At 33.5% G+C, this 27,364-nt stretch overlaps 2 protein-coding genes across 2 annotated transcripts; one reads left to right on the plus strand and one right to left on the minus strand.

The window, feature by feature from the left end:
- Positions 1–423: 423 nt before the first annotated feature.
- Positions 424–19,267, minus strand: LOC134282680 (uncharacterized protein F13E9.13, mitochondrial-like). The gene is made up of 12 exons (XM_062765083.1): positions 19,177–19,267; positions 18,139–18,221; positions 16,876–17,034; positions 16,346–16,453; positions 13,781–13,906; positions 12,877–12,903; positions 10,333–10,433; positions 9,835–9,937; positions 8,021–8,090; positions 5,489–5,639; positions 4,139–4,266; positions 424–710 (listed from the first exon to the last, which is right to left on the minus strand). The coding sequence occupies exons 1-12, from the start codon at positions 19,235–19,237 to the stop codon at positions 424–426; spliced, it is 1,404 nt and encodes a 467-aa protein (XP_062621067.1). The 5' UTR covers positions 19,238–19,267.
- Positions 19,268–19,297: 30 nt separating this feature from the next.
- Positions 19,298–26,212, plus strand: LOC134282649 (G1/S-specific cyclin-E-like). Its single transcript, XM_062765047.1, is given in 12 exon segments — positions 19,298–19,346; positions 19,941–19,992; positions 20,366–20,410; positions 20,541–20,616; positions 20,736–20,789; positions 21,300–21,614; positions 21,886–22,032; positions 22,138–22,233; positions 22,585–22,724; positions 22,961–23,091; positions 23,569–23,726; positions 23,991–26,212. Coding segments are annotated over 12 exon segments (1,461 nt in total). The 3' UTR covers positions 24,189–26,212.
- Positions 26,213–27,364: the final 1,152 nt, after the last annotated feature.

Genomic DNA, 27,364 nt, shown 5'->3' on the forward strand with positions numbered 1-27,364 from the left:
ATTTTTTTAAAATTAATTTTAATTGCTATAACTTTCTATACCAAAGTATGTAAAATTGTTGAACTTGTGAAATCAACATGATAATTCAGCAGCATAAAAAAATACCAAAGAGTTACAGCTATCCTCTTTTCCAAGAGAACTGATACCTTGTAAATTATTCTGTACACTTCATAAGAAGTTAAAAGAGGCACTGCTTTAAAACAAAGTATATATTATTTAATTTAAAGATCAAAGATAAGAATGTTCAAAAGTGAACCATCCAGATTCACTAATACCTTGATGAACAAATAGGTGTTGCTCAACTCACCTAAAAAAACAATTTTGACCCTTAATTTTTTAACTAGTACTTAAAAATTAAGTCTTCTTAGACTATTTTAAATAAATAATCAAGAAAATCATTTTCTTTTTTAAAATCTATAATGGCTATTTTATATCTAAATCATCATCCAATTCATAACAACCGTTAGAATCACTAAGTTCTTCTTCTACAACCTCTGGCGTCATGAACACTTTATCATAGTCTACACACTCGGGCCTGACTCGTAACATGAACTTGAGTAACCTGGCTATGTTAATTTGATTGTCCCACTGTTGTAGTCTCTTAAAGTGAGATCCCACTATAAGTCCACTGGCACTTTGGAATTTATGCACATTGTTCATAGTCACACCAGATCCCACTAGAACTGGAATGGAGACACTACGTACAACATCTGTAAAAGAAAATGAGCACCAGTGAGCATATTCCTTCACTTTAATGACATATGTGTAGTTTTATAAAAACACCTGGATGTAAATGGAAGCAAAATGGAAAAAGAATGCAAGAACTATTGGCAAATAAGCATACCCTGTTGATTCATCTAAATTTAAATGTACCAGGTACAACATACATGTAAAAACATACAAGTCTAGTTTACTTTTGCCAAGTTATAAACATGTTATGCATCAATGCTTAATTTTTCTAATTTCTATATCATGTTAGGAAACCTCTAAGAGGAATTCACTGGTAATTTTTTTTTTTACCATGAATAAAAATTCCCCTTGTATCATTCTAAATGTTCCTTAATATAAATCCATAAGTGTAAGTTGTGTAATGAATTACAAGATAACAAGAGAGCATGTATACATGTAGTCTATGGTTGATACCTGTGCATGATTAAAGGGAAAAGTTTTGCACAATTGTAATTTACTGACACACATGTAAAACTAATCAAGAACTCAAATTTTAAAAAGGAGAAATCCATAGTAAGTCTTTATTACTTTGTGATCTCTTGCTCCCAAATCTTATAAATTTTCAAGATACTTGGTGAGGTTACTGATTGAAACATAGGTAATCAGAGATTACAGAGCTCACCTCAACGAAAGTTGTCTTTAAGTAAGGCAAATTAAGTCACACAATTAACCAAAAAAAAGTGTACATCCAAAAATGCAAAATTTATGCAATTTTGATACTTTGGAATAGACCTATATAAAAAGAAAACTAGTTCTTCATCATGAAAATGTAATTAAAATCCAGCATCTGAAGCAAGATTGAGACCTCATCCCCCGATGCATCATTTGTGCAACTTTGGTTTATATAAGCCTTATAGTTTCTTGGTGATAGATGCACCCATAACTTTTCCGAGGTCTATTTCTGGAAAATGTATGGCAGATTTCAGCATCTTTAGCAAGTCCATTAGTGTGCATCCTAAGATGTATCATCCATGCAAGTTTGTTCAACATAGAGCTCAAAGTTACTTGGAAATGAAACCTGTATAAACCAGAAGTCTCTGTGGAGACTGAAGCTCTATTGGTTTGTACTTCAGGAAAGGAAGAGAAAAGTTGGGAACTGAAACTTTACCACAGCAATAAAAAGAATAATGATCCTTGATTAAGTCTCTTTATGTTCTTAGTTTAGTCTACTTGCATGCCACATTATATTATAATCAGACTTAAACTGCAGGAGGAGTAGAATTTTGAGAGTTTTTAACAGAAATTTCTATTTTTAGTAACAACGGCAACACCGTTCATCGAAATCTAAAACTGATAAACAGAATTATATATTTTAGTGTAGTCTACTTGTGTGTCAATTTATATTGAAATCAGACCAAAACTGTAGGAGGAGTAGCATTTTGAAAGAATTTCACAGAAATTTCTATTTTTAGTAACAACGGCAACACCGTTCATCGAAATCAAAAACTGATAAACAGAATTATGTATCTTAGTGTAGTGTACTTGTGTGCCAAGTTATATTGAAATCAGACCAAAACTGTAGGAGGAGTAGCATTTTGAAAGAATTTCACAGAAATTTCTATTTTTAGTAACAACGGCAACACCGTTCATGGAAATCAAAAACCGGTATACGGAATTATGTATCTTAGTGTAGTGTACTTGTGTGCCAAGTTATATTGAAATCAGGCGAAAGCTGTAGGAGGAGTAGCATTTTGAAAGAATTTCACAGAAATTTCTATTTTTAGTAACAACGGCAACACCGTTCATGGAAATCAAAAACCGATATACAGAATTATGTATCTTAGTGTAGTGTACTTGTGTGCCAAGTTATATTGAAATCAGACCATAACTGTAGGAGGAGTAGCATTTTGAAAGAATTTCACAGAAATTTCTATTTTTAGTAACAACGGCAACACCGTTCATGGAAATCAAAAACCGATACACGGAATTATGTATCTTAGTGTAGTGTACTTGTGTGCCAAGTTATATTGAAATCAGACCAAAACTGTAGGAGGAGTAGCATTTTGAAAAATTGTTTACAGACAGACAGAACGGAAGACGGACGGACGAAAGATTACTATCGCATAAGCTCTTCTGGTCTCTGACCACAGAGCTAAAAACTAACCTTTTCACTAATCCAGAAAATGTAGGTCAAATTCAGCTTCTGAAGCCAGACTAGTAGAATGCACCCTTAGATGTACCATCCATGCAAGTTTGGTCATTATAGGGCTCAAAGTTACTTGGAAATGAATCCTGCACCATAAACTTTAACCTGTTTACTCGTCCAGAAAATGTAGGTCAGATTCAGCATCCGAAGCAAGTCTGGTAGTATGCATCCTAAGATGTACCATCCAGGCAAGTTTAGTCTTTATAGGGTTCATAGTACCTTGAAAATGAAACCTGCACCAAAAATTTTAACCTGTTCACTCAACCGGAAAATGTAGGTCGGATTCAGCATCCGAAGCAAGTCGTAATATGCATCCTAAGATGTACCATCCATGCAAGTTTGGTCATTATATGTCTCATAGTAACTTGGAAATGAAACCTGCACCAAAAACTTTAACCTGTTCACTCAACCGGAAAATGTAGGTCAGATTCAGCATCCGAAGCAAGACTGGTAGTATGCATCCTAAGATGTACCATCCATGCAAGTTTGGTCATTATATGTCTCATAGAAACTTGGAAATGAAACCTGCACCAAAAACTTTAACCTGTTCACTCAACCGGAAAATGTAGGTCAGATTCAGCATCCGAAGCAAGTCTAGTAGAATGCATCCAAGATGTACCATCCATGCAAGTTTGGTCATTATAGGGCTCATAGTATCTTCGAAATGAAACCTGCACTAAAAACTTTTACCTGTTCACTCAACCGGAAAATGTAGGTCAGATTCAGCATCCGAAGCAAGTCTGGTAGTATGCATCCTAAGATGTACCATCCATGCAAGTTTGGTCAACATAGGGCTTATAGTTACTCGGAAATGAGACCTACACCAAAAACTGCACCAAAAATGTTAACCTGCACCAAAAACATTAACCTGGTCATTCCTTTGCTGAAATTGCAGCATCTGAAACTTTGACTGGTACAGTGAAACACATTAGAAACATCTTCCATGCATGTCTAATCAATATAGGACACAGAAGTACTTAAAAAGAAAACTGCTCCAAAAAACTTAACCTTAACCCGTGACACCGACGCCGACGCCGACTCCCACTCCGAGGGTATCACATAAGCTCCCCCCAACTTCGTTGAGGTGAGCTAAAAAGTGATAACTAAAATCTTTCAAAAGCTGTGGTGGCTTTTCATGTACTTTCTCTTTTCACAGTATAGTTGAATTCACTATATACATCACAAAAACCCTGCTTCCATTAATATTTTCTACACATTACATTAAAGAACTACATTGTAGTAATATTGGTGTAATTGACTGACCTTGAACTTCTGTGGGGTCGGTCTCCACCCCTGTGGCCGTCCCTGTCACAATGACCCCATCACTCCCAAAAAGTTCAGCAGCCCTGGCTGTCTCCACTAAACTGATATCAGAAGTCACTGCATGGGCACTGGAAAGAATGCTCATCAGTGAATAGAGTAACATGAACATGAAGTAAACATGTTCTCTCCCCATAACACTAATACTATAAGCATGCTTCTGCAAACTCTGCATAGCATTGTTATGATCTATACAAAACTTAATTATTAACCCTGCATTATAGTTTTAAGATCAGCACATTCATGAACATGTATATTTTCTCCATTAGCATCTAAACACAAAGCTTTATCTTTTACTACACCAGCATTACAAGTAAACGTCATGCCCTAGACAAACAACTTGGAAACATTTAACTAAATAATCAAATGACTTAAACCAAATTACAAGCAGCCCAACTATCAAGTCAAGAGTTTTTACTAACATTTCTCATTAACAAAGCTAGGCCTGGGCAAAATTTTACACTTCAATGACCTTGACCTCATGTGCATATACTTTTAATGTTCAAGACATGAAACCCATTTATAGCTATTAATGTGAAAATATTTTCAATACAGTGATAAAACATTATGGATGTTAATTTTCTAAATATTACCATCATCAAAACATGCACATGTACAACAATAAATTTTGCCCTTATATAACACTTTTTGAACAAGGCGTTTTAACACCTGTGTAATACACGTTTGTCAAGTGACCATAAATTGATTGTTTAGTCACATTTAAATAAATAATTAAATGTTTTTCTTTGGTTGTTAGTGCAAGAATTAATGTCGCAGCTGTTGCAGAAAAAATACATAACCCGCATAAGCAGGTTATGTAATTTTTTCTGCAATAGCTGCAACGTTAATTCTAGTACTAACAACCAAAGACAGACATTTTATTGTTTATATTTACATCTGACTGAAAAATCATTTAAAGTAAAATTAAACATGTTAAATATTGTATTGATGATGAATATGTCATTGCATGCTTAACAGATGGAACAGCCATTGTTCAAAGAAATCTGTGCATGTGGCTTGCTTAGTGTTCGTTCATGCACGGATTAATGGCAATGGGTTTTCTTACAAAATAAAGGAGAAAATATTCAAGGGATGTAAATGAAATAAGGTATCTTTTTTTTTTTTTAGGTTTAATGGGATGTAAAACTGGTTGGCACATGATCAAATCTTCCTCAAAGCCCTTCAGGCTCCATGACCAACCCGTTTTACATCCCAATAAAACTCAAAAAATGATACCTTATTTATTACTTGAAAACATTTCGATTTCTTTAATCATTTCACAGATTAACCTACCTATGTTTCTTTTTTATGTCTGTAAAGATTTTGACGTCCTTGGCTCCAATTATCTTTCTATAACGTAGGAGATCTCCCGCGCAGGCATCCATCCAGCCCTCGTCAGCGACGTGGGAGTAAACAAAGCCCTCGGCTCTTATATAGTCCAACTCTGCAAAATATAATTCAATTATTGACATTGAAATACAGCATGTATTCTTTTCATATACACAACAAACTCATGGAGCTTCAAGTCATCAGGTACATGTAATAAATATATGTTTTTCAAGGCATGAAATCTTGAGAGTACCCTGGTATTTGATTCGTAATTTGTGCAAATTATGCCAAAATTGGTTGAAATTGGTTGAATGGTTGCAGAGAAAAAGCTGAAAATGTTCAAATGTTAAAACACAACACACACCGCACGAAAACGGATAGCAATAGGTCACATGAGTTTACTCATTTGACCTAAAAATTTACTTAATGGAAATGCAGTTTGAAAACATAAATATGCCTAGAATCCAAAATCTTTCGCAGAAATGATTTTTGGGGAAATAAAAATGTATATCCAATCATATATATAGCAAGCTTCACTTACTCCAAGAAATTGTGTCACATTATTTATGTGGTCAAGATCTTTGGAGAATAAATGTATTAACACATTGATGTAACGCATGATACCTCTATCCATATAACAAAGATAATGATGAGAATTTTCCTAAAGGGAACAAAATTTGTGATTTTAATTGTTTTTCCACCTTAGGGGCCTTCAAGATTGGAGTTTTCAGAATTCAAGCAATTTTCATAAAGTTTTCGTCTTACTTCTGGAACCTAATTACAGATCAACTTTTTGCAAAATAATGAATGAACCCTTGCTGTTGTTTATCATATCCCCAGGGTCACTGATTCTGGTCTCAATCCCAGAAAAAGTACGTAAGGGTTGCCCGCAACCCTGTGTCTCGCCTGCTGTCGCTGTGGTTAGTAAGAAATGATTGTCTGATAAACTGAAGCATTTAATGACATTTCAGAAGGAATATGTCAAAAATACAATAATAAAGAAATGGAACAGCTGACTTAATATATATCCCTTGGCGATTATATTTTTATATATATATACATATACCCTGTAAATTCACAAATTATTGTGATGTTTTTATTATTGCAAAAATATTGATAAAACGTGTTATGAGTCGCAATAATTTGAACTTGCATTTTGAAATCAAATCCACTGTATATGTATCAAAAATTCATGCAAAAATGTAGGTGAAGATTACCTAATTTGGTACTGATATTGTTGGTTACCCATGATGTGTAGACTTAAAATTATCATCCATTTATAAGTTATTTGCTGAGATAGACCTCCACCATAAATTTATGCAAAGTCACTCATCAAAGCATGTAGGTCAAGTGAATAATTTGGTCACGCGTTCAATGCTTGGTTACCCATGATGTATCCACTGACAAATTATTGCCACTATAAGTTATAGTTGCTGACTATATGGACCTCCACCATAAATTTATGCAAAGTCACTTTGCGGAAAAATGTAGGTCAAGATGAGCATTCACAGGCGTTTGTGGTTACCCATGATGTATCCACTGACTAACTATCATGCCACTATAAGTTATAGTTGCTGAAATATGAACCACCAATATCAATTTAACCAAAGTCATTCATGCAGAAAAATGTATGTCAAAATGACCTAATTCTGGTACTGATGTTGTTGGTTACTTATAACCTGTACAATGACAAATCATCATGCCATTATAAGTTATAGATGCTGAGATATGGACCTCCACCAAAAATTTAACCAAAGTCACTCATGCAGAAAAATGTAGGTCAAGATGACCTAATTCTGGAACGTTTGTGGTTACCCATGATGTATCCACTGACTAATTATCATATCCCTATAACTTATAGTTGATGAATATAGGTCTTCACCATAAATTATCATGAAAAAACTTCCAACTTATTTTTTGTAAATTACGGGGGGAAAAATTTGAATTTTTTTTTTCAAAATCATACTTGGGATATAAATTTTTATCCATACTGAATATTGTGGCCAAATTTCAAGAAGACTGAATAAAATTTGAGAAAGTTATTGCAGTTTATAAAACTTTGACATTTGGGTTAACCAAAAGTTACCGACGACGACGACGACGACGACGGAATCTATGCTGTTGTTTATCATATCCCCAGGGTCACTGATTCGGGTCTCAATCCCAGAAAAATGAAACTGAGCATAATAAATATTCAAACTGATTTCTTTCTTTTCTTGGCAAAAAGTTAATTCCTGCTAACTAAAGAATATTTCAATGGGGTAAGATTGTATGCTAAGAGAGATAACTCTGATAAATGTACAATGTAAATGTCTAAAAAGAATGTCCATTTCAATTATGATCTACCTGTCTTTTGCTATATATGATTTATAGATTCTAATTTTTTTTTCAAAATCTGGGAAATTTTTTACCACAATTTTTATTAATTTTTCAAGATCATCACATTTGATGACTACAGAAAAATGTCACTTGTTTGAGAGAATGGCTTAATTTTACCTGCTGCTTGGGCCACTGCCAATGCCTGCTTGTTGCCGCCTGCCAAAATCTGGATGCCAACATAATTTTTCTGCAACAGAATAAAAAGTATTTATTTCAATGAAATGCAATGAAAAACATGTTGATTTTTTTTTTTCTTCATTTACACCATCTTTAATGCTTGCCCTCTTCCGACTGGATAAAAACATAGGTAATCAGAGATTACAGAGCTCACCTCAACGAATGTTGTCTTTAATTAAGGCAAAGTCACACAATTATCCAACAAAAAGTGTACATCCAAAAATGCAAAATTTATGCAATTTTGATTTGATACTTTGGAATAGACCTATATAAAAGCTTCAAACTAGTTCTTCACCATGAAAACGTAATTAAAATCCAGCATCTGAAGCAATTTTGAGTTTTCATCCCTTGATGCATCATTTGTGTAAGTTTGGTTTATATAAGCCTTATAGTTTCTTGGTAATAGACCTGCACCCATAACTTTTACAAGGTCCATTATCTGGAAAATGTATGTGGAATACAGCATCTGAAGCAAGTCCAGTAGTGTGCATCCTAAGATGTATCATCCATGCAAGTTTGCTCAACATAGAGCTCAAAGTTACTTGAAAATGAAACCTGTACAAAAAACTAACCTTTTCATTAATCCAGAAAATGTAGGTCAGATTCAGCATCCGAAGCAAGTCTGGTAGTATGCATCCTAAGATGTACCATCCATGCAAGTTTGGTCATTATATAGCTCATAATAACTTGGAAATGAAACCTGCACCAAAAACTTTAACCTGTTCACTCAACTGGAAAATGTAGGTCAGATTCAGCATCCGAAGCAAGTCTGGTAGTATGCATCCTAAGATGTATCATCCATGCAAGTTTGGCAATTATAGGGCTCACAGTATCTTCAAAACTTCAACCTGTTCACTCAACCGGAAAATGTAGGTCAAATTCAGCATCAGAAGCAAGTCTGGTAGTATGCATCCTTATATGTATCATCTATGCAAATTTAGGCACTATAGTGCTCATAGTTACTTGGAAATGAGACCTGCACTGAAAACATAAACTTGTTCAATCATGCAGAAAATGTAGGTCAGATTCAGCATCCGAAGCAAGCCTGGTAGTGTGCATCCTAAGATGTACCATCCATGCAAGTTTGGTCAACATAGGGCTTATAGCTACTAAAAAATGAGACCTACACCAAAAACTGCACCAAAAATGTTAACCTGCTCCAAAAACATTAACCTGGTAATTCCTTTGCTGAAATTGCAGCATCTGAAACTTTGACTGGTACAATGAAACACACTAGAAACATCTTCCATGCATGTCTAATCAATATAGGACATAGAAGTACTTAAAAAGAAAACTGCTCCAGAAAACTGAACCTTAACATGGGACGCCGACACTGACACCTATGCCAAGGGTATTACATAAGCTCCCCCAACCTCGTTTAGGTGAGCTAAAAACTTGGGTTAGTAGGTAGGTTAGAAAATTTTTTTTCTCAAAAAATTTTAACATATATGCTGAGAGAAAGGGAAAATTCAGGAATAAAAAGAAAGAAAATAAGTTAATTTCTGGAGGTTAAAAGAAGTTTTGAGTTGGACCATTTTTAGCCAATCTGTCAGGAAGGGGCAAGCCAACATTTTTTTAAAAGATGGCCTATAAACATAATCCATGATAATTTTATTTTCATTTCTATGATTCAAAGCAGAAAAACAAAATTTATGTAAAAGACACTGTATCTAATTGATCCGATAAGGTTGAAATCAATTTTATGAATAAACTGCATGGTCTTTAAATATAATACTAATAAAATATCTTCTTACTGTTTTAAGGGCCTTCCAACAGCTCTTTAACTTAGCACCTCTCTTTGAATTGCCAAATTCTTCCCCAATAAGTTCACCATCTACGTACACTGAACCTCTGAACCTGAAGATAAACCAGAATTGAGAAATTGTCTGACTCCCCTAGGCTTGTAAAGGTGAAAACTGTTAGAAGATATTTTCTTTTGATTTAATTAAGGAATCACTGTCTAGTTAGTTGAGTATGCCAGGGTATCAATGATAGTTGGAAATGTAGGATAATTTGCATAACGGGCGAAGGGTATAATGGGTATAAAGCTAGAAAGCAGTCATATAAATTCCTCGATGCATAGCTACATCACCAAGCCTGAGCTAGGTAGGACTCAGAGAGATTTCCAAAAGGCCCTACTACAAAGATTTGACTTGAACACATACATTAAGGCTTTCAGCATTTGAATCCAACCATGTGATTTGAAAAAAGTTTTATTGAATTCTAAATATTGAAATGATATAAACTGTTACTTTTTCTGATCATCATCCCAAACTGCATCCATTTGGAGCTGAAGATTTTTCTCTTTACAATAAGAATTGAAATGTTGAAGAACTGTTTTATTTGTCAGCTGCTACAAAAAAACGAAGGAGAAAGGATATTTGAAAACAATAAGCCCACGGGCCTTATAGGTCACCTGAGCATTATGCAACAACTTTCCAGTTATTGAATTTGATTCATTTTTAGGCCAGATGCTATATGACATTCACAATTTTGAAAGAGGCAGCATTGATCATCATAACAATACACTTAGCAGTTGCTTAGCTTGGTTACTGAATACCCATATGCAGAGCTGCCAACATTCTGAAATGACAAATAGTAAGGCGGAATCCGGGTACCGCCTAAGCCCCAAGCCGCTGAAGATGTTTTGTAAATGGACATGAAATCGGAGCATTTTGAGGCATATTTCTATTTTATTTTGTTTACTTTAAAGCATTGACATGAATACGATCGGCCTACTAAAACCGAAACAACAACACAAACAAGCGTTGTAAGGATTATGAATAGAAACTGTAGACGGACAGCTATGAGAGTTCCAGTATTATAAACTCTGATCGAGAGAAAAAAAACAAAATCGGAAGAATATAGAGGGAAATCGTAAGGCATATTTTAGATGCTCATTTCGTAAGACTTACGCCAAAATCGTACGGGTTGGCAGCTCTGCATATGCAGGGTAGGGGAACAAAAATGCATTCCAACTAATCAGTAATGCCCCTAACACTGTGACATAAACCCCTGACCCTAGGTCCACACATTGCACAAATTTTAAAAAGGTACCCTTAATATCAAAAAATAAATAAATGTTTTATAAATACAAAGGAGCAGATTTCAAACAATTAATTCATTTTCAGTATATAAGCAGAGCCCCCCCCCCCCCCATACCCCTGACCCTGGGGCCTTGAAATTCACAATTCTGCAAGATTAGGGCCCTTGCTTATCATAACTATATAGGTAGTTCATCTGCTTTATACCCAGAGACAGAGAAGAAAATTTTCAAAGATTTAATGTATTTTCACTATATAATCAATACAGCCCCGCCCTAACACCAGAACCCCTCACCCTGGGGCCATAAAATCCATAATTTTAGAAGAGACATTCTTGCTCATCATAACTATGTACTTAGTTAGTTTATTTAATTCCTAGGAGCAGAGAAGAAGACTTTCAAAGAATTAATGTATTTTCAATATATAATCAATAGAGCCTTGCCCTAACACCAGAGCCCCTGACCGTGGGACCGTAAAATTCACAATTTTGGTAAAAGCACTCTTGCTCATCATAACTAATACTATGCACTTAGTTAGTTTATTTAATTCCTAGGAGCAGAGAAGAAGATTTTCAAAGAATTCATGTATTTTCACTATATAATCAATAGAGCCCCCCCCCCCCCAACACCAGAACCCTTGACCCTGGGGCCATAAAATTTACAATTTTGGTTGAGGCACTCTTGCTCATTATAACTATGCACTTACTTAGTTTATTTAATACCTAGGAGCAGAGTAGATTTTCAAAGAATTCATGTATTTTCAATATATAATCAATAGAGCCCCCCCAACACCAGAACCCTTGACCCTGGGACCATAAAATTCACAATTTTGGTAGAGGCACTCTTGCTCATCATAACTATGCACTTATTAGTTTATTTAATACCCAGGGGCAGAGTAGAAGATTTTCAAAGAAATCATGTATTTTCACTATATATAATCAATAGAGCCCCGCCCTTACACCAGAACCCCTGACCCTGGGGCCATAAAATTCACAATTTTGGTAGAGGCACTCTTGCTCATCATAACTATGTACTTAGTTGGTTTATTTAATACCCAGGAGCAGAGAAGAAGATTTTCAAAGAAATAATGCATTTTCACTATAAACTTATTCAGCCCTGCCCTAGCACTAGAACCCCTGACCCCAGGGCCATGAATTTCACAATTTTGGTAGAGGACTCAAAGCTGATTACAATCAAGCAAACAGTTTGACTGCTTGATGTCCAGGAGTAAAGAAGAAGATTTTTAAAGATTGCATTAATTTTAGTGGTTTTGGCCCCACCCCTCAGGCCCCAGGGGGGCAGGGATCATGAAATTCACAATTTTTGTTCCCCTTCACCCATAGATGCTTTGTGCCAAATTTGGTTGAAATTGGTTCAGTGGTTGCAGAGAAGAAGCTGAAAATGTTCAAATGTTAACACAGGACGGACGACGCACGACGACGGACGAAAACGGATAGCAGTAGGTCACCTGAGTTTACTCAGGTGACCTAAAAAATTGAAGCTTATTCACTGATGAATTTGTGACCAAATAATATACCTTATCAACATATTTTGTAATATTTCCTTGATATAATAAATATTTTTATATTTCAAATGTGAAAATCAGAAATCCTCACAATGTTAAAGTTTTGTGATTTCAAAATGCCCCACAAACCCTTGGAGTTCCAAAATCACAAAAATCATGACACTGTGAAGATGCAAATATGAATGATTTTATAAAAGCATATTATTACCTCTAATCACAAAAACTTACCTCCATATGTTCATCTTTGTACTTTGCCTTAAAAGATATAAAAATTGCTTCATTTATAAACTGAAAAATGATAGCAATATTGTGGTTGGAAATTTTAGAAGTCTAGATTAAACAACCTTACACAAAGCAAAAATATTTACATTGTACATCCAACTCACTTATAATGAAATCACACTTACAGTGAAAAGATTTTTATTCCCTAGCTGTTAGTTTATTAAGGAATGTTTTTAAGTTTTGTGTGAGTTATTGGTGAGTGAATCACACAGACTTATCACGTGGGCATATTTCATAAAGCATGCTAGCGCTTCATGAAAAATATGCCTACTTGCAAGTCTGCGTGATTCACACACTAATAATTTACACTAAACTTAAAAACATTCCTTAAATTTAATTTACATTTTACATGATTGGAAGCTACTAAAATATACTCAATATTTGAATTTCTTGCTGCCCTATATCATTGCATTTGTACTAACATCGTTGCAGCCTCATTGTGACGTCATGTTAACGCACGTTTCTCCATGTATATTTCTACGTGTGAGTACATTGTATACACAAAAATGACTTTCAAATCAATTTCACAGTTGGCTTAGTAGAAAAACACAGCAAATGTAAATATATCAAAATGTCTCAGTTCAGTTGTAATAAATTACAGTGTACATTTATAACAATCAGAAATAGTACGTGAGATTGTCTCTTGCACTTTCAAATTGCTGTTGGTGTCTTAAACTGTACGTCTTAAATCTGAACATGATTTGTAAAAGGAATGTGTCTGCCATGTAAATTGGCATACATGTACACCATTTTTGATATTAATTTCTGTGATCACAGAAAGTAATATCGAAAAATGGTGTATGCCTATTTACGAGTCCTAAGCTTTAAAGTAGATGGACAAGTGACTTACTATTACATGTTTTTGGTCAAGTTTTTCTTCATCCACCAGATTTTCACATAACTGAAGGAGACCGAGTGTTTTAGCCTCGGCTTTAGTGCTGCCTGTTCCCTCTTCTGTTAGACCAGGAAATCTTGCCTTCAATTATATATATGAGATATTCAAATTATTTTCAACTTCTGATTTAAAAGAAATAGATGAGAATCTCATTCTGAGCAACAAATTGGATCTTAATTTCTTAAACACCAATGCCAGTTATCCTTCCTGGCTCAGGAGAGGTATCTGTAAAAGATAATATGAGCATACACAGTAAGTAAATAGAATGTTAACTAAATCTTGGAGTAAAATTTGCTTTACATATGATACATGCAAATTACACTATGTCTACAAAAGGCTTATAGGCCACATTGCTCACCTAAGAACTTTGGCCAATGAAAAGGAAAAATCAGTTCAGTTATCATTTTGAAACTTCAAATATATAAGTGGTACTAACTTACTCCATGGGAATTTGATTTGAACAAACTTGAATCTAAACTATATTGAGAATGCTTCCATATATTTTGACTGCATGATCATGGCTATAAAAGATTTTCTCTAGTATATTTTTATGTAAATAATTAATATCTTATTGTGCCCCTGCTTTATCCCGAAGAACATATATTGATCACCCTTGAATCTACATAATGATGCATGGCTTTCCTGTCCTTGAGAAGAAATTTTTAAAAGATATTTCCTATATATTATCTTGAATTCTTCAGTATATCTTCATTTCTCGGTAAAGTTTGTTGAAGGAAGGTGTAAAATTTGTCATAGAGATATAAATTGTGACCTATATTTAATATTCTGAGCATATCATAATGGAGATTATTCTCTGTGTAAAAGAATGCAAGGCTAAAGTTCCAAAATATTAAATTTAACTTTTATCTCCTATTGTGGCCCTACCAGTTCTTATCCTTGGAAGTCGTGATTTGAAGAAAACTGATCAAAAACAAGAGGCCCATGGGCCACATCGCTCACCTGAGAAGCTTTGACCATTCTGTTCTTTACCAGATTTCCCCCTTGTTATACATAATGCATCCCCACCCTACCCCACTGATCATAATTTAGACATTTTGAAATCTACACTACCCCATGATCCTTCCATGGGCACATATGTTTCAGCTTTTTTGGCCCAGTGGTTTCTGAGAAGAAGATTTTCAAAGATTTTTCCTATATATTTCTATGTAAAACTTTGATTCCTTATAATGGCCCCGCCCTTCCCCCAGGGGTCACGATTCCTACAATTTAGAATTTACACTACCCCAGAATGCTTCCACATAAGCTTCACTTTTTCTGGCCCAGTGGTTCTTGAGAAGAAGATTTTCAAAGATTTTTCCTATATATTTCTATATAAAACTTTGATTCCCCATTGTGGCCCCGCCCTTCCCCCGGGGGTCATGATTTGTACAATTTAGAATCTACACTACCCCAGGATGCTTCCACATAAGTTTCAGCTTTTCTGGCCCAGTGGTTCTTGAGAAGAAGATTTTCAAAGATTTTTCCTATATATTTCTATGTAAAAAAATTGTGGCCCCGCCCTTCCCCCGGGGGTCATGATTTGAACAATTTAGAATCTACACTATACCAGGATGCTTCCACATAAGTTTCAGCTTTTCTGGCCCAGTGGTTCTTGAGAAGAAGATTTTCAAAGATTTTTCCTATATATTTCTATATAAAACTTTGATTCCCCATTGTGGCCCCGCCCTTCCCCCAGGGGTCATTATTGGAACAATTTAGAATCTACATTATACCAGGATGCTTCCACATAAGTTTCAGCTTTTCTGGCCCAGTGGTTCTTGAGAAGAAGATTTTCAAAGATTTTTCCTATATATTTCTATATAAAACTTTGATTCCCCATTGTGGCCCCGCCCTTCCCCCGGGGGTCATGATGTGAACAATTTAGAATCTACACTATACCAGGATGCTTCCACATAAGTTTCAGCTTTTCTGGCCCAGTGGTTCTTGAGAAGAAGATTTTCAAAGATTTTTCCTATATATTTCTATATAAAACTTTGATTCCCCATTGTGGCCCCGCCCTTTCCCCGGGGGTCATGATTTGAACAATTTAGAATCTACACTACCCCAGGATGCTTCCACATAAGGTTCAGCTTTACTGGCCCAGTGGTTCTTGAGAAGAAGATTTTTTAATGACCCAACCCTATTTTTGTCTTTTCTTGATTATCTCCCCTTGCGAGGGGATATGTCCCTTCATTTTAACAATTTAAATTCCCCTTCACCCAAGGATGCTTTGTACCAAGTTTGGTCAAAATTGGCTCAGTGGTTCTTGAGAAGAAGTCAAAAATGTGAAAAGTTTACAGACGGACAGACAGACAGACGGAGAGACGGCCGGACAGACAGACGGACGACGGACAAAATGTGATCAGAAAAGCTCACTTGAGCCTTCGGCTCAGGTGAGCTAAAAAGTAAGGATATCTTCTTGTCTCAAAGAGACAGAAAATAAATCAAGCTTAATCAAAAGATATAATTAAGTTTATGAAATATCTTCTCAAAAAAATTTTAAGCAGAAAAAATACTTACTAATATATATTCATTCCCATCTTTGAAATAAGTGCTGTATGTAACCTTTGATGCTTTGTCCTGTACATCACCTGGCAGTGCACTAAACAAGGCTCTTAACGAGTTCACCTGGAGAAAGAATTAATGTAGCTTTATCCACCAATACATGGTTATCAATTGCATTTACTAGCAGTTTCTATTCTTGTCTTAGTTTTTACATGTATATACTAGAAACTGATATGAAAACAGGTAGTATTAAAGTATCTAAAAATATTTGTAAAGCTTCAACCAAACCCCTTGTAAAGGGCATATTGTTGGGGATTTAAAAATGACCTATGCATAAGTTTCAGTTTTAGTATATAACAAATAACAGTAAATGCATTTATAACACTATAAAAAGTTCATTCATCCTACACTATTTCAAAAAAAAAATAAAATAAAATAAACATACTAAATCATATCCACTAAAATCAAAATGCATATAAAGTAAAAATTGCAAAAAAGTCTTAAAAGAAAAACAAGTTTCCAAATGTATGTTATAAATACAATACCATTTTTTCATGTGGGTCGATACATGCAGCTAGGTTTCTCCTCTGGAATGCAGATTTAGCTGTTGAACAAATTCTGGTCATACAAGCTACAATCTCTGGTCCCATATCCCTGCCCTGGATATAGGGGAGGTCATGCATATTTTCCACTAATATAGAATCCTAAAATAATTGTATGTTAATTCAATGTAAATAAAATAATCAGCAGAAAACTCTCTCTCTCTTTCTCTCTGTTTCTGAACTTATAAGGAACTATTCTAAGTACAATATGCATTTTTCTATAAAGTACTTAATTAGTACATAGTATATTTAAGTCTTATATACATGTACAGGTAAGTGGAACTGTGGGACACTTGATCCCCCCTCCCCCCATTTTAGCCTCCTATATGTGTTAATCCCTGTAAAAATGTTATAATTACAAATTATTATTATACATGTATACTGATGGACTGTATTGATCAGTTATATTGTAAATAAATTGTTATTTTTATTATGTGCAGAGAGGTCCAATAAATTTTCATTTTATGTCTAAAATATGCTTTAATTGAGGCTTTATTTTCAAATGTAAGTGATTATTCAACTTTTCTGATCATACCATACATATGATTAAATAAAAAAATACTTTTAATTTAAATTTTTATTTTGTCTTTTAACATGTTTAACTTTCCATTATTTGACATGTATATTTAACACTGTAAAAACTGAACATAAAACTAAAGAAACTTATTGTAATTAATCAACTGTTTAATTATTTAGTCATAACATGTGTCAAAACACTCAACAATTTATGGGCTCTCAAAAGACAATGCAATAATCAAACGAGTCAACAAATGGTCAATTGTCACAACTCAATCAAGATACTCTGTGTATACACTGGTATATGTCTTTAATTGATTGCTGGGTCTCATTTTGATTAATTAGCACACCTGTCTACTTCCTTTGATGATTATCTCAAAGTCACCTGAAACATGCCATCTCTGTGTATCATATATTAATACAAGGTGAGACAAAGGTGTGAAACTTCTTTTATGATTGTTTGTCCTTTACCTGGGGAGAAATGACAGTCCACTGCAGGTATGTATGCAGATATAATTAACATTTATTTCAAATTTTGTATGTACATGTACATGTTGCTTTAGGTGCTTACTTTTAAGAAAAGGAAGTTTTGAAAAAAGAAATCCAATAATTTTTTTTTATTTTGGTCATTAGTGATTGTTTGATTGATTTTAATTAACATAAATATGTTTAATGAGTAACTTTTCTTACCACTCCTGCATTCCAGTAAATTGAAACCTCCTTTCTTACAAATGATAAAATATTTCTTATCTTATCACTACCTCTGGGAGTACCTTAAAAGATATAAAACTGTATTGATGAATACAAATTTATACATCAAAAATATAATTAAATACATTGAAATAACTTAAAAAGAGTCATATTCATGATATTGTAATTTTATCATTCAAAAGCAGGGAAAATGATAATCAATTATTAATCAATTTCCTTTTTCTATCATGAAAAAGGAAAATGTTTATATGTAGAATATACCATTTATCATGTTAATTAAGCAAAGTTAAAATGTAGCCTTTAATAAAATATTACTAGAATACTTTTTATTATATTATATCATAACTGATCAAATTGGCCGAGTGTAGATAAATTCATAGAAAGGTGACAGACTTAATAATTCTAACCCTTGAGATAAACAAAATTAGTCTGAAATATCCTGATAATTTTTCCACCCATTTTCTTGATGTCCTGATTAAATTATGACTTAACATAGCCCAGAGGTATACTGTCCTTTGGATAAACTAGTCCAATGCAAAAAACATAACCACTTAGAAGACAAAAACACATATATAATAGTCTATGCAAGAGGCATGTTATGTTATTTCTTCTCTGGAAATTTTGTGAATTTGGTCATTTTCTTTGCATATCATTTAATATGACTTGTGGCTTGTCAAAGAATTTCTGGAAGCCCCCCCAAAAATTCTTCTTGTCAAAGCTGCCCCCCCACTTTTAAGTTTGTGTACGCCTCTGAATAGTCTATGATAGTAGAAATTTTGTGAATTTGGCCATTTTTTTACATATTTTTAACTTTTTTTTTAGTGTTGAATGTGTCTCTCTGATAGTAGTTTCTGTAGGAATTTTACTTTTTTTCTTCTCTCTGAATATCTTATCCAGTAGACTTGCAAAGTTTCAGTTGCAAACAATGCAGAGATCTTATTTTTTTTAAAAAAAAAAACATTTAATCGTCGGTTGAAGTTTCAAGATCTATATTTAAATATTTTCTACTCAACAAACCTGGTAAAGCAGGCACATGGATCATCCCTATTATGAAAGGATGATTTTTAGAGAAACGCATGTTTCTACTTTCTCTTTAGTCTGAAAGCTCTGAGGTCAACAAAGTGTATTCTCAATGCGCATGCCGATGAACTTTAACACGTGCATTACTAAAAATATATTCGAGGATTGTTTACATTGCATTCATAATATAAATATCGAGATAATTACTATTTTTATTCCTTAAGATAAAGCAACAGTATATAAATAATGAAGTTTTAGTGATCTAGTTAAATATTCATTCATCATTACTCAAACTTTCATTAAGAAAATTGAATTAATTTCAAAGAATGTTTTTATTGTTGCAAAACACAATGAATTTTTAGCTCACTTTGCGAATATAAAAAACAAACATCTCGCTAATTAATTTCAAAGAATCATTATTATCCATTAAATTGATATGAAATAAGGCAATGCTTTTGGGGTTTCAAAAATATTTTTTTGTAATTTTTTAATGATTTTATTGTACTTCAAACTTATCTTTGGCGCGCATTACATTACGTGGTCGGAAGTCAAATAAAAAGCTTTAAAACTGTTGCTATAACTTTTTAATTACTGGCGTGTAACAAAAATCAGTTTTTAAATACAGTTTGGTAAAATAATAATTCTTTTTGGCATTCCTGCAAATATCCCTTTTCCCACCCGAAAACCGTTGGCGGGATAGCATCGGTAGGGGGCATTACGAGCTTGTCTGTCGGTGAGGGAAGAAGTTATTTGAGATCGAGCTCGACTATTGACTTTGGACTTTTTATGCAATGAATTGATTGGAAGAAACATGTAAGAATTTGAAACTATTTGTCATAATGAAGATTTCAGAGATGATTTTGTCATATTTTCTTGCTGTGATCATTACACCACGATTATGTGTAGGTCGACATTCCACGCCGACGTTGAATGTGCTGTCAACTAGCTGGCATGAATTTTTTTATGATTTTATCGATGTATAATTTGAATGACTTGTTTTTTGAGGGATTTGGTGTAATAACCTAAATCGACAGTTTTTATTTAGATCAAATACTGAAAAGGGTTTATTTTTTGGTTTGGCCTTAAAATGTCCCACTCTTACGGGAAAGTAAAAATTGCATGATTTGCACAATAATTTATCATAAAAAATACTTTTTCGTTAAGAAATGAATATTATTTATTTCAGATTTCGGCGATCGGCAGTTCGGCCGACAACGATGTCGAGAAAAAGGTAAGATTTGCCGCCTACCCCCGCGATTATTCCGCGCGCCATTTTGTTTGTTATGTGATCACCGAAGCGGTTTATGAATGGCTTGCTCGCCTATTTCTGTGATAGAATATGTTATATCTTTCAATTATAGTGCACGATTGCAGTCAAAAGTGAAAAGTGAGGAAGAAGTTTTTATGAAAATCAAAAGGAAAAGAAAAGCCGACGAGGTAGGGGGTTGCAACATTTTTTGAGCGCCCTAGCGGCCATGAACGCCGATTTCTTTGTTCATTCATTCATTCCGGTGTTTGAAAAGAAAAATAATAAAAGTCATTAAATTTTATTACAGGCATTTGAGGAAGATGCTAATATGAATAATCGAAGCAAGCAGTTTAGAATAGAGGTATGCATTTTTCTGTTTATATATTGCAATAATTTTTTAAAGGGGTAAAAAACCGGGCGCCATACGACCCCAATAATATTCTTGCAAATATAAACAAACCGAAAGAAGAAGAAAATTGTGACTGAATTGAAGGCATTATGAAATGTTTTGTTTCTGGGGGTATTTATTATTTGAAAGAAATTGAATGAATGAATTCACAGCTTATCGTGATCCAAGCTATGGTCTTATTCTTAATTAATTTTCAACTCAAAATGCCACTGTTTACAGTTAGAATCCAAGCCAAGAGATTTACTGCAGTTATTTTCTTTCAACTTGAAGTGAAAAACAATTCATATTGCCCAAGTTTCTACCAATAGTTCTGCTGTCAGAAATTAATCCCAATCAAAAACCCTATGAACTTGCGGGGGGGGGGGGGGGGTAGGGTGGTGATGAAAAAAAATTACACAATTTTTTTTTTATTAATTTTTTTTAAATTTTAGATCCAAGAATTGAAATTAATTTTTTTTCCAGAACCAATGGATTCCAATATCAGAAAACTCATCCATAACTACCTGTACCCTAGTGCCAAGTGAACCACTTTCCCCCGAGTCGGACTTAAAATCCTCCCCTTTAACTGTACTTAGTTCCCAGTTCAGATTTAGAAATATTTGCACCCATGCGTGTAGACTGTCCCCCCTGCCCACATTTAGTTGGGCAGATTCCCAAGAAGTATGGACCTTGATGCTTCGAAAGGAATCACAATATAACCGAAATCATCATATGTTTGATCGCCATCCCACACTTCAACCAAGAATGAGATCCATACTGCTAGATTGGATTATAGAGGTAAATAAAAATGTAAACAGCATAAAAATAACAAGACAAAATGATTGATCATTTACTTGTAAAGAAATAAAAGACATAGATCTTGGGAAATAAATTAAAAAAAAAAAAAAAAAAATCATTTGTAACTTAAAAGAAAAATTTTCTGTCTGAGTTAATCTCTAGAATTGTGTTGTCAGTGCCCTCGGATTATAAATACTAGATGTGTGTCTTCAATTGGCAATGATTGTTACACAAAAAAAAAAAATAAATATGATGTTTCTCTTCTTTCCAGGTTTGTGAAGTATACAGATTACATAGGGAAACCTTCTACCTCAGTGTTGATTTTATTGACCGTTTTCTTAGTACCACAAACAATGTCATGAAACACCAGCTTCAACTCGTAGGAATAACAGCACTCTTCATTGCAGCTAAGTTAGAGGTAAGTTAATAAAAACTGTCATAAATATACATTATTATAAAAACAAACAAACAAACAAAACATTAAAGCGTTGAATATATAAAATATTCACTTATATTTTTGTAGGAAATTTATCCACCTAAGATAGCTGAATTTGCCTATGTCACAGATGGTGCTTGCTCAGAAGCAGAGATATTGGAGCAAGAACTTGTTATTTTAAAGGTATTTTATAGGTCTCTACTGATCTTTCCTTTATTTGTTGACACAATTCAATTGTAATCTGTAATGGATATTTTTTGATAGAACAAGACTTCCAAAAAAAACTTGAACGATTCACGGATTTAAAACAAACTATTTACTAAATATATATATGTCAACTAGTCAAAATAATGTAAAATTTTTGTGCTATAGTCACTGATTTAAAGATATATGCACTTTATTTACAAAATTTATACCACATACATGTCTACTAGTAGTATGCAAAGTCAAAAAAATTGTGTTGGTTTCTTCTTTAGTTTGACTCAGAACCAATGATATCCAAATGTTAATGTCATAACCTTTGTTACATTGAAGGCTTTGAAGTGGGATCTCTCTCCAATGACCATCACAGCTTGGCTGAATGTCTACCTTCAAGTGGCCAACATAGACCACATAGTGGAGGCAGAACATGGATAAATTTTAAATTTTTGTTTTCCCCTAAGTATTCATCACATGTGTTTTGTACGTGTGATTGCAAAAAAAGGGTAAAAGTCAAGCATTTTGGCAAGCATCACAAACTATAAATGAGTTTTGGCACATTAAATCAGTTGGATGACACAATTTTTTTTATCTATTTTAGAATGCTCTGTAAATCATTTTTAGCAAATTTGTGTTACATAATTCTTCAAATGACAGCTGTATGCTGTTATTTCTCATTTCTTTTATCATTATTCGGTGAGAGAAAGCTAAGATTTTGATATGATTAACAGTTGACAGACTTGTGTATACTGGACATTAGCTGTATGGAGTACACTTACAGTCAGTTAGCAGCTGCTGCCCTGTATCATCTTACCTCAAGAGAAATGGTGCTGTCTGTTACTGGTACGTATTGCCATACTATTTCTATAGTGTAAAAAAAAATTGTTTAAAAAATCTTTTGAAAGTCACATTCAATTCGGTCGGGTGACTCTAAAGTTTTGACTGAGGTTTATCCTGATTTGTGCATTGAAAATGATGGTATTCAATGTTTATGCTATTTCATTTGCTAACACACATAAAAACTGCAGCATAAAAAGAGATTTAAAAAATGATTTTTTTTTTTGAAAGTTCAACCTGGTAGATGATGAAATTGTTCACCTGTGTCCAGTAATTGTTTTACCAAAATATAATTTTATTTTTTTTTATGCTTCTGTACAAACTTTTTATTTTCTAAAAATAAAAAAATGCTCTTTAGTTCATATGAACCAAAGAGTCATGTCACGTTTCTGATCAATTTTCCCTCCTCTGTCATGGTCAGTGTAAACTTCAAAAAATTTTACTTTGTTGGATAAAAGTTAACAAATCTTCCGTTGATTACAGGGTATGAGTGGAAAGACTTGGAGCCGTGTGTAGAGTGGATGGCACCGTTTGCTCGGACACACATGGACGAGGGCTCTGTAGAGGTCAAGTTTTTCCCGAGCATACCGGCCGAGGACTCCCATAACATCCAGATTCACTCTGTAGATCTAAACATGCTGGTAAGTTGACTTGATGCACAGTTGTTAGTTTATACTTACCTTGTCATTAAGGTAATAATGCTATCTAAAAAAAAATTGAGAAAGATGCCAGGAATTTGCAAAAGCAGACTTGTGTTTAAAGAAAATTTCAAATACAGAATTTTATGGGAAGTATAATATACCCTTCCAATCTGCACACATGCATTGCAATGAATATTTCTGTTATCATACAAATTTGATAAGTGCTGCAACAGAAAAGTAATGATTTTTCTTTGTGTGTTGTAGGAAAGAGCTCAAGAATTACAGGAAGAAATCCAAACTCTGCTGAGGGCGAGAAGTCCAGACCCCCAAGCTCAAGTCATCACACAGTTAACCCCTCCCCATAGCGGCAACAAGAAGTCGAATACCTCCAAAGATTCCAACACCTCCTTTAGTTCCAGTGAGTTAGATTCTTTCGAGAAAGAATCGGGGGAGTTAAAGTAGGAGTGTATTGTGTACAAGAGAGTAGACTGTATAATTGAGGGATAATTTCAAATTGTGCTATTGTACAGAAATACTAGACAATTATCTCAGGTTAACTTTTGAGTCTTCTGCTGATATATATCTGATGACCTAGAATCCTCAGGAATATACTAGGGAGAAAGTTGTATCTTGTATACTTTACAGCAGAATGAAGGGTATTCTTGTGTAATCTAGTGCTGCGTGTGTTGATTAACATATATTTAATCTGTGTGGTCGATTTCCTATATCGACGTGTGTGGTATTTATTGTTGATACATAGGGTGTGACTGAGTGTATTGTAAACTTATAATCTTAATTTAACAAAACTGTTCTTGCAATATTTTCATGTTTTGTTTATATATTGCACCCATTTTAAAGGGTGGGGTCTGTATAGCTCTTTAGTAGTGGGACCAACAAATTTTACATGCATAAGTTTTCAATTGTACCCATGATTATAGGAACAATGTTTTCCATTCATGTATGGCCACTTTGTGTTCATCTCAATGTTCAAAGAATAAATTTCAGTCAAAATACAATGAATCAAATACATATACTTGATATTATTTACAATATCCCATGTGTTCATGTTGAAATATGGCAATGAAACCACTTGTGTTCACAATTCCACCAAATGTGTTCATTTTTATTAAGGTATGAATGTTAAGTGTGATTGTTAAACAAAATGCAAGAGGAAGAATGGAGATTTTGAGATTTTTATGTTCTAATGTACATGGTATTTGTGCAATTTAAAGTTTCTTTTTAACAGCTGACAAGTCAATTCATTTGTGATTTCCTTTATTGATACTGCTGCAAGTGGGATGACTATGTTTGATTCAAAAACAAATTTGTAAATTGCCTCCTAAACAAATAACTTTTACTAAAAATTGCAAGATACTGGTGTGTGTTAAAATACTGATATTGGATCTGAACTCTGTAAATGAATTGAAACTTATATTGCTAGAGATTTCAGTAGAAAGATAAAGCAAAATATTTTTCAAAATGAAAGAAAAATATGTTATAACAAAGAGGGTTGATGACTACACAAATTGAACCAAATTTTTTCCTTGTTACTTGTTTTTTCTTCTTCTCATGCCTTTTTGTAATGTTGGAACTTTGTGTATTTTTAAGGTTTAGAATCATCTAATGTTTATGAAGATATCATGCATTTTATTTTTCACCTTTTGTTTTACTTTTAAAGAAATCAGAACTTCAGCATAGCATAGGATCACATTTCAATTAACTATATTAACTCTAGAATCAAATCATGTGCTCTTCATAATTCACTATACAATTCATCTGCATATAATGCAAAATTTAATGGGTTTTTATGGGTCTCTGCTTATTTTCCTTGGTGAATCCTCATACTTTATCCATAAAATGGATATGGAAAAAAAATAATCGGGTGCTTTACTACATTGATTATAAACACGGTGAATGGATGTTAGAAGAATTGTTGTGTCCAAAGAAGAATTTCTATGAATATATTTAATAATTTATCCTCAGTAATTTATGATTTATCTGCCACAGATTTAAAGATGTATAATTTAGATTTGATTCATATTAATTTATTTTCTTTTTTTATTTATCTTTTTTTCCTGTATCTGAGAATATATTATCGAAATATATTGTGTACTCTGTACAATGGCAATATACTATATAAATATATGAAATACTTATAGTCATTTGAAAGTCAAAGGATTTATTGACAATCCTTGTCTAAGTATTGTAGTAGCATTTTAAAGTAGATTTAGTTTGAAAACAAATGTACATTACATGAAACTCTACATGATACATCACACATTCTTGTTATCCGAAAAACAGTCATGAGAAATCTGAAGTAATTCAGTTGAACATCTATTATTTTTATATACTCATACTCATCTTGTAAATGTTCATCCTTAACACATTGACGTTTGTTATGGTTAAGTTTTTAAATATTTGACAAAGCAAGTTTTAGTCAAATGTATATTAAAAAAAAGATGCAATAAATGTTGTTGTAAATTACATTTTTGTTTTGGTTTCTCTTTGCAGACACCTCTGAAATATAGCTGAAATATCGCCGACTCGATGTAAAACAACAAAAATCAATCTTTGCAAACTTTTTTTTTTTTTAATTAAATTTATTAATTGCAAATGGATATAAAGAAAGTTTACTATGCTGTCTTCATGTGACATGAAAAGGAAAACTTCAAGGTTTTTTAAAATTTGAATTCATGCAGGTTCAGATCAGAGGTGCAGTGGATTTTGCACTTTGAGGGGACAATTTTTCTATATCCACTTTACAATTATTGCTGTTTTGAGGTCAAAACCATGAAACTTTGCCATCTTGCATGGTAGTCTTACTCGAATGCAATGAGAAAAGCAGGATTTGAGTGGACTTATTAATACTTGAATTAATTTTGAATTTCATCCATTTTTTGGCATTTTGCGGATAATGTTGCCTTTGCCTGAAAGTTGGGTGCAGGTGAAATCAATTTAGAAGCTTAGTGCAATGTAGTATACGTTTTGTGCTAATGAACATATCTTAAAATGAATTTTACAAAACTGGATCTCAAGAAGGCAGAGCGTAGGAACTTAAAAAATCAATCGGGTATTGAGTCGAATATTCGGGTATTCAATCATTGGATGTTGTTATTAACGTCCCATATACCTAGACAAAGATTTTTTGTATGGTTTATACACTGCATGATTATGCAAGCCCAGTACTTTGCCAGGAAAAGAAGGAAAGTCCTTAACAGTTTTTCTTCTTTTGCAGAGAGACATGTTACGAGATTACAAGTAGCAACCATTTCATATGATGATCTTTTACAATGAGGGTAAAAGATTAAGCCCACTTGCTATTAACTTTTAAATATCAAAAGTATATACAATGTACTAAATCTATTTCTATATCTGTGAAATGGGAGAGTTTAGCCTCCAAGTTTCTTCCTCAGAATTTAGTGAAGTTTAATTATCTCCTTGATTTTTGAAAGTAATAAATATTGTGTACATTGACAAAACGCGAGAATTTTGAACATCAAAATTATAACTTCTTCACATTTCATGAATTTAATATTCGCATTACTGACGGCCAAATGTAAATGGGTTTAAAACAAGCTTCAAGTAGAACGCACCGGAGTAGCATTCAAAATTTACTACATTTTACAATGATATTTTTA

The sequence above is a fragment of the Saccostrea cucullata genome, unplaced genomic scaffold, assembly GCF_032062105.1.
Source record: "Saccostrea cucullata isolate Sc308-1 unplaced genomic scaffold, CSIRO_AGI_Scuc_v1 ctg183, whole genome shotgun sequence".
Classification (NCBI taxonomy): domain Eukaryota; kingdom Metazoa; phylum Mollusca; class Bivalvia; order Ostreida; family Ostreidae; genus Saccostrea; species Saccostrea cuccullata.